Source organism: Cetorhinus maximus, chromosome 10 (genome assembly GCF_964194155.1).
Source record: "Cetorhinus maximus chromosome 10, sCetMax3.hap1.1, whole genome shotgun sequence".
Classification (NCBI taxonomy): domain Eukaryota; kingdom Metazoa; phylum Chordata; class Chondrichthyes; order Lamniformes; family Cetorhinidae; genus Cetorhinus; species Cetorhinus maximus.
Window position 1 is genome coordinate 119,607 of NC_135888.1, and position 16,228 is coordinate 135,834.

General features: G+C 41.0%; 1 protein-coding gene across 1 annotated transcript in view; it reads left to right on the forward strand.

The window, feature by feature from the left end:
• The first annotated feature begins 4,763 nt into the window (after positions 1-4,763).
• Positions 4,764-16,228, forward strand: part of LOC144686117 (regulator of G-protein signaling 3-like) — a 39,220-nt gene continuing 27,755 nt past the window's right edge. The window contains exons 1-3 of the mRNA XM_078551259.1: positions 4,764-4,813; positions 5,215-5,273; positions 7,202-7,296. Coding sequence (XP_078407385.1) covers positions 5,217-5,273; positions 7,202-7,296 — 152 coding nt within the window. The 5' untranslated portion in view covers positions 4,764-4,813; positions 5,215-5,216. The remainder of the gene's footprint in view (positions 4,814-5,214; positions 5,274-7,201; positions 7,297-16,228) is intronic.

Consider the following 16,228-nt stretch of genomic DNA (forward strand, 5'->3'; position numbering starts at 1 on the left):
GTACGATGGAATCTTATGAGGGTGTAGAGATTCTTTATGTTGATGTGGTTGGTGACTCTGGCATGCTTCACACATCTTGATTATCTTCTTGATATTGTTCTTGACCCCTGGCCAATACACAGTTTTCCTTGCCAGGCACCTTGTTCCCTCTATGCCATTTGTCCTTGATGACAGTACGACCTGGTAAACAGCTTCAGGTGCAAGCACCTATTTTCCTTTGAAAATAACATCTCTTGAAATACCGCGTTCATCTCTGTGCGGTCAAAAACATATGAGGGTATCTGGTATTTCTAGTACCGTATCTGGCCAACCTTGTACAATAACACTCCATAATGCTTTCAGCTGTGGATCATTTGCTGTTTCTTCCTGAAGTTGGTTGTGTTTGTGTTATCTGAAAATCATCAGATCGACATTGAGTACATCTTCTAAGTGTAAATGTTCTGAAGAAGGGTCATACAGATTCGAAATGTTAACCCTGTTTCTCTCTCCACAGATGCTGTCAGACCTGCTAAGTTTTTCTGGTATTTTCTGTTTTTATTTCAGATTTCTAGCATCTGCAGTATTTTGCTTTTACTGTGCATTTAGAAACATAGAAACTAGGAGCAGGAGTAGGCCATTCGGCCCTTCGAGCCTGCTCCGCCATTCATTATGATCATGGCTGATCATCCAACTCAATAGCCTGCTCCTGCTTTCTCCCCATACCCTTTGATCCCTTTCGCCCCAAGAGCTATATCTAACTCCTTGAAAGCACACAATGTTTTGGTCTCAACTATTTTCTGTGGTAACGAATTCCACAGGCTCACCACTCTCTGGGTGAAGAAATTTCTCCTTATCTCAGTCCTAAATGGTCTAGTCCATATCCTCAGACTGTGACCCCTGGTTCTGGACTCCCCCACCATCGGGAACATCCTTCCTGCATCTACCCTGTCTATTCCTGTTAGAATTTTATAGGTTTCTATGAGATCCCCCCTCATTCTTCTGAACTCTAGTGAAAATAATCCTAATCGACTCAATCTCTCCTCATGTGTCAGACCCACCATCCCAGGAATCAGTCGGGTAAACCTTCGCTGCACTCCCTCTATAGCAAGAACATCCTTCCTCAGATAAGGAGACCAAAACTGCACACAATATTCCAGGTGTGGTCTCACCAAGGCCCTGTACAATTGCAGCAAGACATCCCTGTTCCTGTACTCTAATCCTCTGGCTATGAAGGCCAACATACTATTTGCCTTCTTTACTGCCTGCTGCACCTGCATGCTTACCTTCAGTGACTGGTGTACAAGGACACCCAGATCTCGTTGCACATTCCCCTCTCTCAATTTATAGCCATTCAGATAATAATCTGCCTTCCTGTTTTTGCTACCAAAGTGGATAACCTCACATTTATCCACATTATACAGCATCTACCATGCATTTGCCCACTCACTCAGCTTGTCCAAATCACACTGAAGCATCTCTGCATGCTCCTCACAGCTCACCCTCCCACCCAGCTTTGTGTCATCTGCAAATTTGGAGATATTACATTTAATTCCCTCATCTAAATCATTAATATATATTGTGAATAACTGGGGTCCCTGCGGTACCCCACTAGTCACTGCCTGCCATTCGGAAAAAGACCCGTTTATTCCTACTCTTTGTTTCCTGTCTGCCAACCAGTTTTCTATCCATCTCAATACACTACCCCCAATCCCATGCGCTTTAATTTTACACGCCAATCTCTTATGTGGGACTTTGTCGAAAGCCTTCTGAAAGTCCAAATAAACCACATCCACTGGCTCCCCCTCATCAACTCTACTAGTTACATCCTCGAAAAATTCCAGTAGATTTGTCAAGCATGATTTCCCTTTCATAAATCCATGCTGACTCTGTCCAATTCTGCCACTGTTTTCCACGTGCTCAGCAATTAAATCTTTTATAATGGACTCTAGAATTTTCCCCACTACCGACGTCACGCTGACTGGTCTATAATTCCCTGTTTTCTCTCTGCCTCCCTTTTTAAATAGTGGGGTTACATTAGCTACCCTCCAATCTGTAGGAACTGTTCCAGTGTCTATAGAATCTTGGAAGATGACCACCAATGCATCCACTATTTCTAGGGCCACTTTCTTAAGTCTACTTTGATGTCTGTGCTGTCCACTTGTAGGCCTAGCAAAATATCCGCTTTTTAACGGATTCGGTAATCTGCTCAACGTGTCTGAAGTAACCATTTTGCTACCTGGTTTGTAACAGATATTGAAGTAGTACCCCTGTATTTTTGTTAGAAGTCATTGTAGCCTGGGTGGTGCATTCGTCAGTGGCTGACACCAAATCATTTCCAATGGTTGTGGTCAGTTTCCACAATTAACCATTCACTGAATAGGCATGTATGGAATCTTGTGATATCGAACACCAGAGCGAGAGACTCACGCTCTATGTTTGAATAATTAGATTGTGATGTTGATGTTTCGAGTCAAATATGACTTCTTCAGAACTGAAGGAGGATAGAATTGTAATGAGTTATTATGCCATCAAAAGCAGGGAGGGGGAGGAGGAGGAAGATCAAAAGGGAATGTCTAGGATAAAGTAGAGGGTGGGAGAGATTAAATGACAAAGGCGTCATGAAACAAAAGGCAGAGAGTGGTAATGGTTGTAGTAAAGAGACAAAGCATTTGTCCAGAGTGAGTGTAAATGCCTGAATAGTGAACAGCTCTGTCTGAAAGCAAAAACATGATTCAAACTGGCACATGGCAAAAAAACAGAATCAAGATTGGGGGCAGGGTTCATGGTCTTAAATTGTAATGTTGAGTCTAGAAGGCTATCAGGTGCCTAATCAGAAAGTTATATCTATCCTAGAGCTATAGGCATCCTGACATCAAATGGCACAGCTCTGCATCTGCTGTCTGCTGGACTGGAGCCTGAGGAAACAGTTCTTTAGTAAACTCGCCATTATGTGTAGCAATGCTTGTAAAGAGGATTGGTGGTATCTTGTGTATGTTGATGCAGGGTGTGCCAGCTCTTAAGTTACTGCATGCTTTCTTTCATGCACTTGCACTGAAAGTTTGAACTGCTTGGAAGGTAGCATCCAGCATTTCAATTAGTCAGGTTTTGCATATCTATTGGAGATGACATCACCACCTATCTTGGAAACTGAAGCCTCCACATGCATTAATCCTTGTGAGAGCAAGGTATGTGCATTTCCACCTGGCGAATGAACATAGAGTGCCCCTCTTGCAACCTGACATGTCTGCTTGACCTTTTTCTAGTCCTCATTTCTCCAAAATTCTCAGATATATCATGATTTCCTCTAGAAAATCCATTATTGACATTAATGGAGCAGTAATGGAGGATATGAAAGCATTACAGCAGAAAGAAAATGGTGAAAAATTATGCAAAGTAGCCTAGAAATTTCCTGTTGAATGCACCAGAAGAGCTAATGTGATTGACAAAACTGAATTGATATTGTGCCTTCTGTCCTCAGGTTGTCCAAAAGAGCTTCATGACCTTGAATTTCTTTTGAAATGTAGCCACTGCTATGCAGGCCATGTGTCAGGCGATTTGTCTAGAGTAAGGTCCCGTGCATAGCAGATGTGGATGAATTATTAGGTAACCTGTTTTTGGTGGTGATAGTTGGGAGAACAATTAAGTGCAGCAAACCAGGAGAAGTCCATGCATTTTTATGAATACTGTCATAAGATCTTTAACATTCTCTTGAACTACTAGAATAGACACATGGGGCCTTGCATTAATATCTCACCTGAAAGATGGCATTCCAACAAAGCTGCAGCTTCTGGGTGCTAGATACCCTTAATACTGTGCTGAAGTGCTGTGTGGCCCAGTTTTAGTGTGGACTTGAAACTACAACCTTCTGACTCAGACGAGAGTGCTACATACAGTGCTGAACAGACAGCTGGGATTGGAATAAAACAGACATTGCAGAAAAAGCTCAGTAGGTCTGGCAGCATCTGTGGAGAGAGAAACAGAGTAATGTCTCAAGCCCAATATGGCTCTTCCTCAGATCTGAAGGACGGTGGAAATGCAATGGGTTTTATACTGTTGAAAAAGTGGAAAAGGGTCAGGTAGAACAAAAGGGAAGGTCACGGATGGGTTAGAGGGCAGAAGAGATTAAAATATGTCAAGGAACAAAAGACAAAGGAAGTGGTGATGATTGTAGTTAAAAAAAAAACAAAGCGTTGGTCCATGTTGGTCCATTTGTTTTAATGGCAAAATAAAGGACAGCTCCGTTGGAAGTAAAAACATGAAAACAAGATACAGGCTGCATTGGGAAAAAAAATCAAATCAAAATGGAGGAGAGAGTTCATGGTCTGAAGCTGTTGAACTCAATGTTGAGTCCATAGAGCTGTAAAGTGCCTAATTGGAAGATGAGGTGCTCTTGCTCAAACTTGAATTTGGCTTCACTGGGACCGTGCAGCAGGCCAAGGACATAAATGTGAACATGAGAGCAAGGAGGTGGTCTATGAGTGCTCAGTTGTTAAGCATATTCAAGACTTGGATCGATAGTGTTTTGGACACTATGGGATATGGGCAGCAAAGTAGAGTTAGATAAAAGATCAGTCATGATCTTATTGAGTGATGGAATGCACTCGAGGGGCCAGTTCCTGCTCCTGTATCTTACATTGGAGAAGAGGAGGGTGAAGAATAGCAAAATCTTAGTCTGCAGTAATACTGAAAAGCTATTAAGCCTTTGTCTGCAATTAGAGAGGACAATGTGATCATTAAAATTAACATACTATTTTGCAGTATAATTAATTTTTGTTTCTAACAGGACAGCTGAAGCTATCAGTTCATCTTCAAGATGGGACAATTGCTGTTCATAGTAAGTTTGCAAATGTTGAAATTGTCCAAGAAGGAGTTGCTTATTTTGTGAAATATAACTTAAAATAGGTTACATTAGAAACAACTACTCATAAAATAAAAACTTATTTGCATTTATTGCACAGAACTCGATCACTTAATTGAATATGAATATTATATACATCCAAAAAATTCACTTGTTTGGAATAGATTTGGACAGTTTGATTTATCTTAGTTCGAACAATGTAAAATAATAAAAATATTTCTGTCTGAGTTGAACACATCAAACTAATAATTTATCATAGTTAAGGATTGCATGGTTACTATTTTTGAAAATTTAGTATTGTTTGAAAGTTACGATGGCTTTGGTTCTGTAACACAGAGCAACCTTTTTCAGTTATGTTATAACGCTTTGTTCTCTAGTTATGGAAGCGAAAGGACTAATGGGAAGAGAATACCGCACTTGTGATTCTTATGCAAAGGTATGCTGTTTGACTTCAAAAATTCCTCAATGAAAATGTGAAGTCCTTTTAGTAAGAGAGAATCTAAGTCAAAAAAGGCTTATTATTCTAGAGCAGTTAATTGGCCAAGAATCTATTACATACATTATTTTGTATTCATTTTAATAGATTAGAGTGCCATTTCCTCTCCAGTAACTGAAATATCTATTCAAAGTAAGGGTCTCAACAAAATGTAAACTACAAGTTTGAAAATTAAATTATTAATTCATTCATTGCGTTATATCTTGTGCCTTTTAACTTCCTTATTTCAGCATTTATGAATAAGCAGGTTATGATCATTTTTGCATGTGTACTTTACATCAGACTGACAAAACAAAACTATCATCCTATATAATTTGCTTTATGCTCATCCTTTTTTTGTATAGCTGCTCTCCTTTGTCTTCACCATCTCCCAATATTTACACATTCTTTTGTCCTGTCTGTTTGTCGGGGTTGTTGATGATTTTTATTTAACCTACTTACTTTCTATCTAACTATTTGCAGGTCATTTAACACATGAAATCTGTTGTGTCAAGCCCATTTTACACATATAAACTGGGCATCTAAGTGTCCAATATGGCAGGCAGCATACAGGTGACAAACCATGCTGGAAGTGCATCACACACCATACTGGTAGAGGCTCCTATATTGACATTGAGGGCCTTAGACCTTTTACATATATAAAGAGGGTGCCTCATGCTTGTTTTAGGCCCCATTTACAAAATTTGTTTGTGACTATCTGTGGCATGCCATTGTGGTCAGTATTCTCAGGCGCTTGACAATCAAACCATCAGTCCTTAAAAAAAAAGTTGCTGGAGGCTTCCTCCTGATAGTCAAGTTATTTTTTACCTTATTGTGGAGTGGTGGGAGAAGGTGTGCCTCCTCCTGGATGCACATGAAATCTGCGGTGTTCCGTCCTCCACCACTTAAGTATAGTCCAATGTTTAGGCCATCAACTCTTTTTATGTGATCTGAAGACTCTGTTGATTCTCTCTGCTTCCTCTCTCCATTTTTTTTCTAAATTTTCAACCTTATTAAAATACCTGCCTTCAATCTTCGGTAAGGAGAAACACCAAAAGTACTGTAATCTATCTTCTTTCTTCATAGATGCTGACGAACTTGCTGTCTGTTTCCATCATTTTCTGTTTTTACTCCGAGACACTCCTTTTCAGGTTGAAAAGTTTCTGCAGCCTTCCTTCATAAGGGAGACTTCTAACACCATGGATTGGTCTGTTGGTTCTTCTTAATACTGTCTCCAGTGCTTGAATGTTCCCCTTTTGTCTCTGGGACCAGAACTGGATACAAGGTGTGATCTGACAAAAGCACTGTCCAGTTTGACTGTGATTTCCTTTCGCTTATTTTCAATTGTTTAGCTCCTGTATTGTTCAATATTGGTAACCTTACATAATGTTGATCTCTATTGGTTTGACATGTTTAGTGGTGAATCTGCTGAAATTTCTAGGACTTCTTGAACTTCATCCTTAGCCGAATCAACAAAATTCATGGATTATATGTATTCCTTATTTCTTTTTCCTGTTGCAATATTTTGCACTTGTCCTCGTTCAATTTCAACTGCCATTGATCTGCCCACATGCTTATTTTTGTATTTTGTTTGTAATTTTTGAGCTGTCTCTTCTAGTTCCAGTGACACTCCTAGATTGGTATTATAATTCAATATTGGAATAATTCCAATTATAATCCAATAACTCATTTTATATAGATTTTCTGAATCTTGGACATGTATATGAATGAGAAACATCACGGGTCCCAAATCCAAGCTCTGTGGTAGTCTACTTAGGACTTTTCCCTACCTTGATAGAACTTTAACAGCAACTCAGTGTTTTCAACCTTTTTGGTTTGATTAATTATTTATTTACAATCATACTTAAATTACCTCTTTTGTCTTAAAGTTGTCAGTGGTACCTGACTCTGATCGTAGATGCAGACAGAAAACGAAGACTGTGCCAGATTGCAAAAATCCAGTATTTCACGAACATTTTATTTTGTAAGTATTCCTCATTATTACCCATGCTTTATTATTTACTTGTAGTTTACAGCTGTGAAATTTGAGAAATTAGCTTCATCAAACTTTAAGGCTCAGGGAAATCCTACAAAAAAGAAACTTGTTTTCAGCTATTTGCACATAAGATTTTTTCTTTCATAATATTTTAACATGTGATGCAGCTATTCCAATTGATTCTTTAAGCATTATAAGCTCCTATGCTCTTTCTGTTCACCTGCTTTATAAGGCATCCATTTCAATCTATCATTGTTGGTTGCGAAACATTAGAACCCAGCACCGGTAAATGTGAACATTGTATCAGGTGTCATAAATCCTTAAATATTTCAGTCCACATTCTTTGCGCACAGCTGGAAATAAGCTTAGGTTTTTTGTAACAGGCGTAATCTGTCTGTGACCTTAAATATGTTTTTGATGTCATTACCTGACAAGTTGTCTTTCCCTCACTGCATGGAAAATATGGTGCAATAATTATCTTCACATGTCGCCATCTTGAGGCATTGTTCTCCAGCTGACCTATATTCAATATTGTCACTTACATTTTTTATGGATTATATTTTAAAAATTGTCATCTATCCAGCAGGCTTCCAGTCATATTTGAATTAGATGTTTCAGCATTGCATAGTCATAAGTGATTTTGTTGAAAGCTCTCTCACATTTGTTGCTTTAGAGCTCCACATGAATTTCCTCCCACCGACTAGAATTTTGCTTTCAGACTATGCTCTTAATTTCCTCTGGCATCTTTCTATCAGATGTAAATGTTTCTAAAGCAATTGCCACCTTAAAAATCTCACTAAAAGAATCTTTGCATCTTGCTTAACAGGGACAAGGGCAGAGTATATTTGATTAGAGTTCAGGAACAATAGAGGAGCTATTACATTGGGTGTATGCCATAGGCCACCAAAGAGTGGGAAGCAGAGACATGAGCAAATTTTCAGGCAAATTACAGAAAAATGCAAGAACTACAGAGTGGTGATAATGGAGGGGCTTCAATTATCCCAATATAGATAGGGATAGTAACAGCGTAAAGGACAAAGATAGGGAGGAACCCCTGAAATGCACACAAGAGAACTTCCTTGATCATTGTGTTACCAGCCCAATAAGGAAAGTAGTGCTGAATCTAGTTCTGGGGCATAAAGTGAGACAGTGGAAGAACATTTTGGGAAGAGTGATTATATCATTTTTAGAATGGTTATGGAAAAGGACAAGGTACAATCAAGAGTAAGAGTACTTAACTGGAGGAAGGCTAACTGCAGTGAGTTGAAAAGGGATCTGATATTGATGGATTGAAATCAAAGGTTAGTAGGCAAAAGAGTAACTGAACAGTGGGAGGTCTTCAAAGAGGAGATGTTTTGGGTTCAGAGTAGACACATTAGTATGACAAGGAAAGTAAGAACATCCAAAGCTAGAGCTCCCTGCATGTCTGATGCCACAGGGGTTAAAATTAGACAGAAAAGGAGGCCTTTCAATCATTGTCCGATTCATAATACAGCAGAGAATCAAGTTGAATGTGGAAAGTACAGAGGAGACATAAAAAAGGGACTAAGGGAGCAAAGAGAGAGTATCAGAATAGATTAGTGGCTATTTTTAAAAATTAATTTACGGGTGTGGGCGTCTCTGGTAGGCCAGCAATTATTGCCCATCCCTAATTCCCCTTGAAAAGGTAGTGGTGAGCTGCCTTCTTGAACCGCTGCAGTCCCTGTAGTGTAGGTAAACACACAGTGCTGTTAGGGATGGAATTCCAAGATTTTGCCCCAATGACAGTGAAGGAATGGCGATGTATTTCCAAGTCAGGATAATGAGTTACTTGGAGAGGAACTTCCAAGTTGTGGTGTCCCCATGTATCTGCTGCTCATTTCCTCCTAGATGGTTGTGGTTGTGTGTTTGGAAGCTGCTGTTTAAGGAGCTTTGGTGAGTTTCTGCAGTGCATCTTGTAGAAGGTACACACTGTTGCCTGTTTGTCGGTGATGGAGGGAGTGAATGTTTGTGGATGTGGTGCCAATCAAGTGGGCTGCCCTGTCCTGGATGGTGTCAGGCTTCTTGAGTGTTGTTGGAGCTGAACTCATTCAGGCAAGTGGAGAGTGTTCCATCACACTCCTGACTTGTGCCTTGTAGATGGTGGACAGGATTTGGAGAGGCAGGAGGTGAGTTACTCGTCGCACCATTCCTAGCCTCTGACCTCTTGTAGCCACAGTATTTACATGGCTAGTCCAGTTCAGTTTCTGGTCAATGGTAACCCCCAGGATGTTGATAGTGGGAGGATTCAGCGATGGTAATGCCATTGAATGTCAAGGGGCGATGGTTGGATTCTGTCATGTTCGAGATGGCCATTGCCTGGCACTTGTGTGGCATGAATGTCACCTGCCACTAGTTAGCTCAAGCCTGGATATTGTCCGCGTCTTGGTGCTTTTGGACATGGAGTCCTTCAGTATCTGAGGAGTCACAAATGGTGCTGAACATTGTTCAATCATCAGCAAGCATCCCCACTTCTGACCTTATGATGGAAGGAAGGTCACTTGATGAAGCAGCTGAAGGTGGCTGGGCCGAGGACACTACCCTCGTGAGGAAATCCTGCAGTGATGTCCTGGAACTGAGATGATTGACCTCCAACAAGCACAACCATCTTCCTTTGTGTTAGTGTGACTCCAACTATTGGAGAGTTTCCCCCCTGATTCCCATTGACTCCAGTTTTTCTAAGGCTCCTTGATGCCACACTTGGTCAAATGCGGCCTTGATGTCAAGGACAGTCACTCTCACCTCACCTCGGGAGTTCAGAAGCTCAAGGGAAGCTTTTGTAAGCATAAATGTTAAAAAGGTAGTCAAAGGAAGGCTGGGTCAAAAAAAGAGGTGGAGGCACTTGTGGAGGCAGAGGGCGTGGCTGAAATACTAAATAAATACTTTGCATTTGTCTTTGTTAAAGAAAAGGATGATGCCAGTGTAGCGGTAAAGGAGAGACAGCAGCAATATTAGATAGGATAAAAATAGATCAAGAGGATTTAATTAAAAGATTGGTAGTCCTCAGAGTAGAAAGGTCACTTGGCCCAGATAGGATGCACCCCTTGGTTTATTGTGGGTGGTTCAAATGCAGTTTGCATAGTGGATTGCTGCAGATTGAAGGCATCATGATTGATACCAAGATATCGGGCATTGACCTGCATGATATGCTGTGTGTGGTTGCACTCCATATAGACATTGCAGGAATGGAATCCCTTTTGGTTGTGATACATCTCAGAGTTGACATGTGGTCCCTGCAAAGTGACATGCATTTTGTGAGGGGCACCCTGCACCATGGGGAAGCCTGCAATCCTCACAAAACCTTGTGTTTTGTTCACATGATTCTCCCTGGCAAGTGAGGATGAAATATTGAGCCTCCGTGACCTTTCTTCTGAAATAATGGACCTAAATATGTGGGATATGCAAATATTGCTTATTTTAGCCTGGAAGGAGCCAGACCCATAAATTACATGGCCAGTGTTACCTTCACAGCTATTGCCCATGCTGACCTCCACCTGCTCTGAGGCTGCAGTAGTGGCTGCATCAAATGCCAGATTTCCTTGGGAAAGTGGAGAAGCCTGACATACTTTTTGTTGCTAAGGTTAAGGTTTCTCCCTGAACACCCTAAGCGGATGTGACCTCCTACTGAGAGTCCTTCTCCATATCCTCCTGCTCCCTCTCCCAGCAGCTAGCATTCCTTTGTGTCACCTCTGCTCATTCTCCCTCTTATGTTATAATTCAAGAGGAATTGAGTTACTACACTCGTGTCTGGGACCAAGTGGTTTGTGCAGGAGCCTTGAAGACAGGGCAAAGCCCTTCACACGACTACATCTCTTTGCAGACTTTAGCAACTTTAAATAACTTTAGAAACGATCAAACACTTCAAAGACCTTAGCCAGAGCTGGTAGAAATCAATCAGCAAATAACCTGAAAGTCATGGAATCATTGCAGCACAGAAGGAGGCCAGTTGGTCAGTCAAATCCATGCTGGTTCTCTGTAGAGAAATCCAGCTGGTCCCATTCCCTGCTCTATCCCCAGAGTCCTGCAAGTCCATTTCCTTCAGGTGCCTAACCAATTTCCTTTAGAAAGCATTGAAGGTCTCCCTTCCACCACCCTTGTAGACTGAGTTCTGAATTACTACCGCTGGCTGTGTAAACACATTCTCCTTCACTCCCCCGCCCCCCTGTGTCCCTTACCCCGAATCTTAAATCTTTATACACCTGGCCCTTGTACCATCAGTTTTCTTTGTCTACCTTATCTAAACCTTGTCATAGTCTTGTACACCTTAATCAGATCTTCCTCAATCTCCTTTGCTCCAAGGAGAGCAGACCCTGTTTCTCCGACCTAACCTTGTAGGAATGAATTCCCTCATTCCTAGAACATTCTGGAAAGCCTCCTCTGCACCCTCTCAAATACCCTCACATTCTTCCTGAAGTATAGTGATGGGGACTGGTTCAGCATTACATGTCTGCTTTCATACTCACTACCTCTATTTATGATAGCGAAACATGAAATCTTGGATAACTTCTCTCATTATGTCCTGCCACCTTCAGACACCTATGCACATGAACCCCCAAATTTACGCACACACTTTAGAACTATGCATTTAAGTCTATATAGCCTCACTCGATCCCTTGTGCCAAAATACATCACCTCACGCTTTGTATTGGATTCCATCTGTCACTTGTCTGCCCATTCTGCCAGCCTATCTGTGCACTGTGGACTCACTGGTTTCTGTCCTTAAGCCATTCTTTAAAATCTAAGCTGACTCTGACCTTTCTATTCCTCAATTTTGTTAACCAGCCTTTCATGTGGCACTTTGTCAAACACATTCTTAAAATCTATGTACACAACATCCAATGTATCCCCTTTACCAACCTTCTCGGTTTCTTCATCAAATTCGATTAGCCAAACATGATCTACCTTTTACAAAGCCATGCTGGCTGTCCTTAACTAACTCAAATCTGTGCCTGTAAATTTTTTCCTTGATTATTGTTTCTAAAAGCTGATTTTACCACTGATGTTAAGCTGACTGGCCTGTAGTTATTAAGAATAACCTTATACCCTTTCTTGAATAAGGTTGTCACATTTGTATCCAGGGAAGATTAGAAAATTATGGCAAGCCCTTCTGCTATCTCCATTCCCACTTCCCTTAGCAACTTGGGATGTAAGCCATGCTTCCTATCAATTTTCACCCCATTCATTACTTCTACCAATTCCACTTCTACCAATATTTTGTCAGCATCCTCTTCCTTAGTAAACACCAATACAGAGTACTCATTAAATATTCTAGCCTTGCCCTCCATCTCTAAGCATATATCCTCACCTTGCCCCTAACAGGCCCCAACTTGCCTCTTACTACCCACTTATTATTTACTTACTGGTAGAAGGTTTTTGGGCTCCCTTAGCTGGATTTTGCAGGGCATCCACATCCCATGGATGAATTTTTTTAAAATTTCCGTTCCCGCTGAAGTCAATGGACTATTTAATAACTCGCCGCGTTTCATGGCCCCACCCCATGCATGGGTGGGGAGAGTGAAACGCAAGACATCACAACTCTATGGGACAGGCTAGGTGGACTAGTGGGTATTTTCCTGCCTAGATTTCATATGCTCATATGCCTTGATACTCAGTAAATACTTCACAGCTATTGGGCTTGGAAATCAGTGGGTCTCAGATGGTTGTTATGGGCTTTGGCAGGCCTGCCCTTTCTGGTTATGTATAATGAGAATTAAGAGACAGAGACACATAAACCAGCAGTACTCAGTTTTTTTTTTAATAGGACGTGGCAAGGCAGCAAAGACTGAGAGATGTTTAGAATTTTAGAGGAATTAGTCCATTTAAATGTGAAGTAAGGCAATTTAGTGATTAATCTCAAAGCCTTGTCTCACCAAGCATTGGCACAGTCCTTTTTCAGATAGATTGAAGATGTATACATGAGAAAACCTCAGATGTGCACCTTTGGTCACAAGGGGGTACTATTGTTACATCCCTGGATTATGCTATTGTGTAAGTAGGTATGGGTTTTGAGTCATTTACTATATGAGGTGTAATATGCTCCAACCACTTAGAAGAGAAATGGCAGCGATGAACATGACATTAATAAGGTATAATTTGACCTTTATTTTGCGTATTGCCGTTGTTCATTCCTTATTTTATTCATTGTAGAATGTTTCTGTCTTAACTTTTACTACATATTTTGCTCTCAGTTGCTTACTTCACTAATAGCAAGCTAGTGGCTAGTGTGCTAACTCTTTTAGGGATTACAATGTAATCCTAAATTGAATGAGGAAGAGGAGTTTCTTTGGAGCAATTGCATTTGAGGCATTGGCATTCAACTTTGCTCCAGGAGTTGCATCTTCATATCTAGACATAAATACTTGACTGTGAAAAAAGATCTGCTTTAAGAACATAGGGAACAGAAGCACGAGACAGCCAGCCAGCCATCCCCTCAGGTCAAATAAGGATCATGGCTGATCTCATCGTGGTCTTAACTCCATTTTCCAGCCTGCTTCCCCATAACCCTTGATCCCCCTGTTGATCAAAAACCTGTCTAACTCAACCTTGAATATACTCAATGACCCAGCTTCCACTACTCTCTGGGGTAGAGAATTCCAAATACTCACAACCCTCAGAGACGAAATTCCTCATCGTCTTCATATTAAATAGGATACCCCTTATTCTGAAACTGTGCCCCTGGTTCTAGGTTCCCCAAGGAAGGGAGACATTCAGCATCTACCCTGTCAAATTCCTTCAGAATTTTATATGTTTCAATAAGAGCACAGTATCGTTACAGAGCTGAAGGAGGCCATTCGGCCCATCAAGTCTGCATTGACTCTCCAAAAGAGCATTCCACCTAGTCCCGCTCCCTTGTCTTGCCCACGTAAGCTTGCAATTCTCTCTTTCCAGGTAGCAATCCAATTCCCTTTTGAATGCCTCGATCGAACCTGCCTCCACCACCCTTTCAGGAAATTTGTTCCAGACTCCAACCACCCTCTGGGTGAAAAAAAAAACTTCCCTCACATCACATTTACTCCTTTTGCCAATTATTTTTAATATGTGCCCTCTAGTCCTTGATGTTCTCTTGAGTGGGAACAGTTTCTCACTATTTACCCTGCCCATAGCCCTCAGGATCTTGAAAACCTCTTTCAAGTCTCCTCTTAACCTTTTTTTCTCCAAGGAAAACAGTCCCAACCTCTGCAATCTATCCTCATAGCTACAGTTCATTATCCCTGGAATCACTCTTGTGAATCTCCTCTGTACACTCTCCAATACCTTCACATTCTTCCTCAAGTATGGTGCCCAGAATTGGATCCAGTACACCAGATGAGATGTGTCTTAAACAAGTTCAACATGACCTCCTTACTCTTGTACTCAATACCTCTATTAATAAAGCCTAAGATACTATATTCTTTATTAACTGCTCCCTCAACATGCCCTGCCATCTTCAATGACCTATGTACATATACACCGAGGTCCCTCTGTTCCTGCACCTCCTTTAGAGGCTTGCCCTTTATTTTATACCGTCTCAACATATCTTTCCTGCCAGAACAAATCATCTCTCACTTCTCTGCTTTGAACTTCATCGGCCACTTGTCTGCCCAATCCATCAACATGTCTGTGTCCTTTTGAAGTTCAAGACTATCCCCATCACAGTTGACAATATGTCCAATCTTTGTATCATCTGCAAATTTTGAAACCATGCCCTGCGCACCACAGTCTAGGTCATTTTAATGTATATCAGGAAGAGCATGGGTCCCAACAATAACCCCTGACCCCTGTAGAACTCCACTACAAACCTTCCTCCAATCTGAAAAATAACCATTTATCACTACTCTATGTTTCCTGTCACTCAGCCAATTTCTTATCCAAGTGCCTACTTTCCCTTTTATTTCATGACCTAGAATTTTCCTCAGAAGCCTGTTGTGTGGCACTGTATCAAATGCCTTTTGAAAACCCATATACACCACATCAACAGTGTTTCCTTGATCAACCTTCTGTGTTACCTCCTCAAAAACCTCCAGCAAGTTAGTTAAACATGATTTTCCCTTGATGAATCCATGCTGGCTTTCCTTAATTATCCTGCACTTGCCTAAGTGATTATTGATCTTGTACTATAGTTTGCAGAAGATTCCCTACCACTGAGGTCAAACTGACTGGTCCGTAGTTGCTAGCTTTATCCTTACAGCCCTTTTTGAACACGGGTGTAACATTCGCAATTCTCCAGCCTCCTGGCACCTTCCCTGTGTCTAAGGAAGACTGGAAGATTATCATTAGTGCCTCTGCAATTTGCACTCTCACTTCCCTCAGTACCTTTGGATGCATCTCATCAGTCCTGGTATCTTATCTATTTTAAGTAAAAATAGCCTTTCCAACACCTTCCTTTCAATTGGAAATTCTTCTAGTGTACCAGTTACCTCCTCTCTTACCTTGGCCTGGGTAGCAAGTTCTTCCTTTGTAAAGACAGATGCAAAGTACTCGTTCAACACCTTCGCTATTTCTCCAGCCTCCACGTCCAAATCCCCTTTTATGTGCCTATTTGGCCTTACTCTTTCTTTTACCACCCTTTCATTAATTACATGCTTATAGAAGACCTTGGAATTCCCTTTTATGTTCACTGCCTGCCTTTTTTTCATGCTGTCTGTTTGCTTTTCTTATTAGTTTATTCACTTCCCCTCTGGTCCTCCTATATTCAGCCTGATTTTCCATTGTATTTTCTATCTGACATTTCATTTTTACCTCTAACACTTGTAATCCAGGGCATTATGGATTTATTTGCACTATCTTTCCCCTTCAAGTGAATATACCTTGACATTTCCTGCGATACCTTTCCTTTGAATATGGCCCATTGTTCAGCCACTGTCTTTTCTGTTAACATTTGATTCCAACTCACTCGACTCAGATGCATTCTCACCCCATTGAA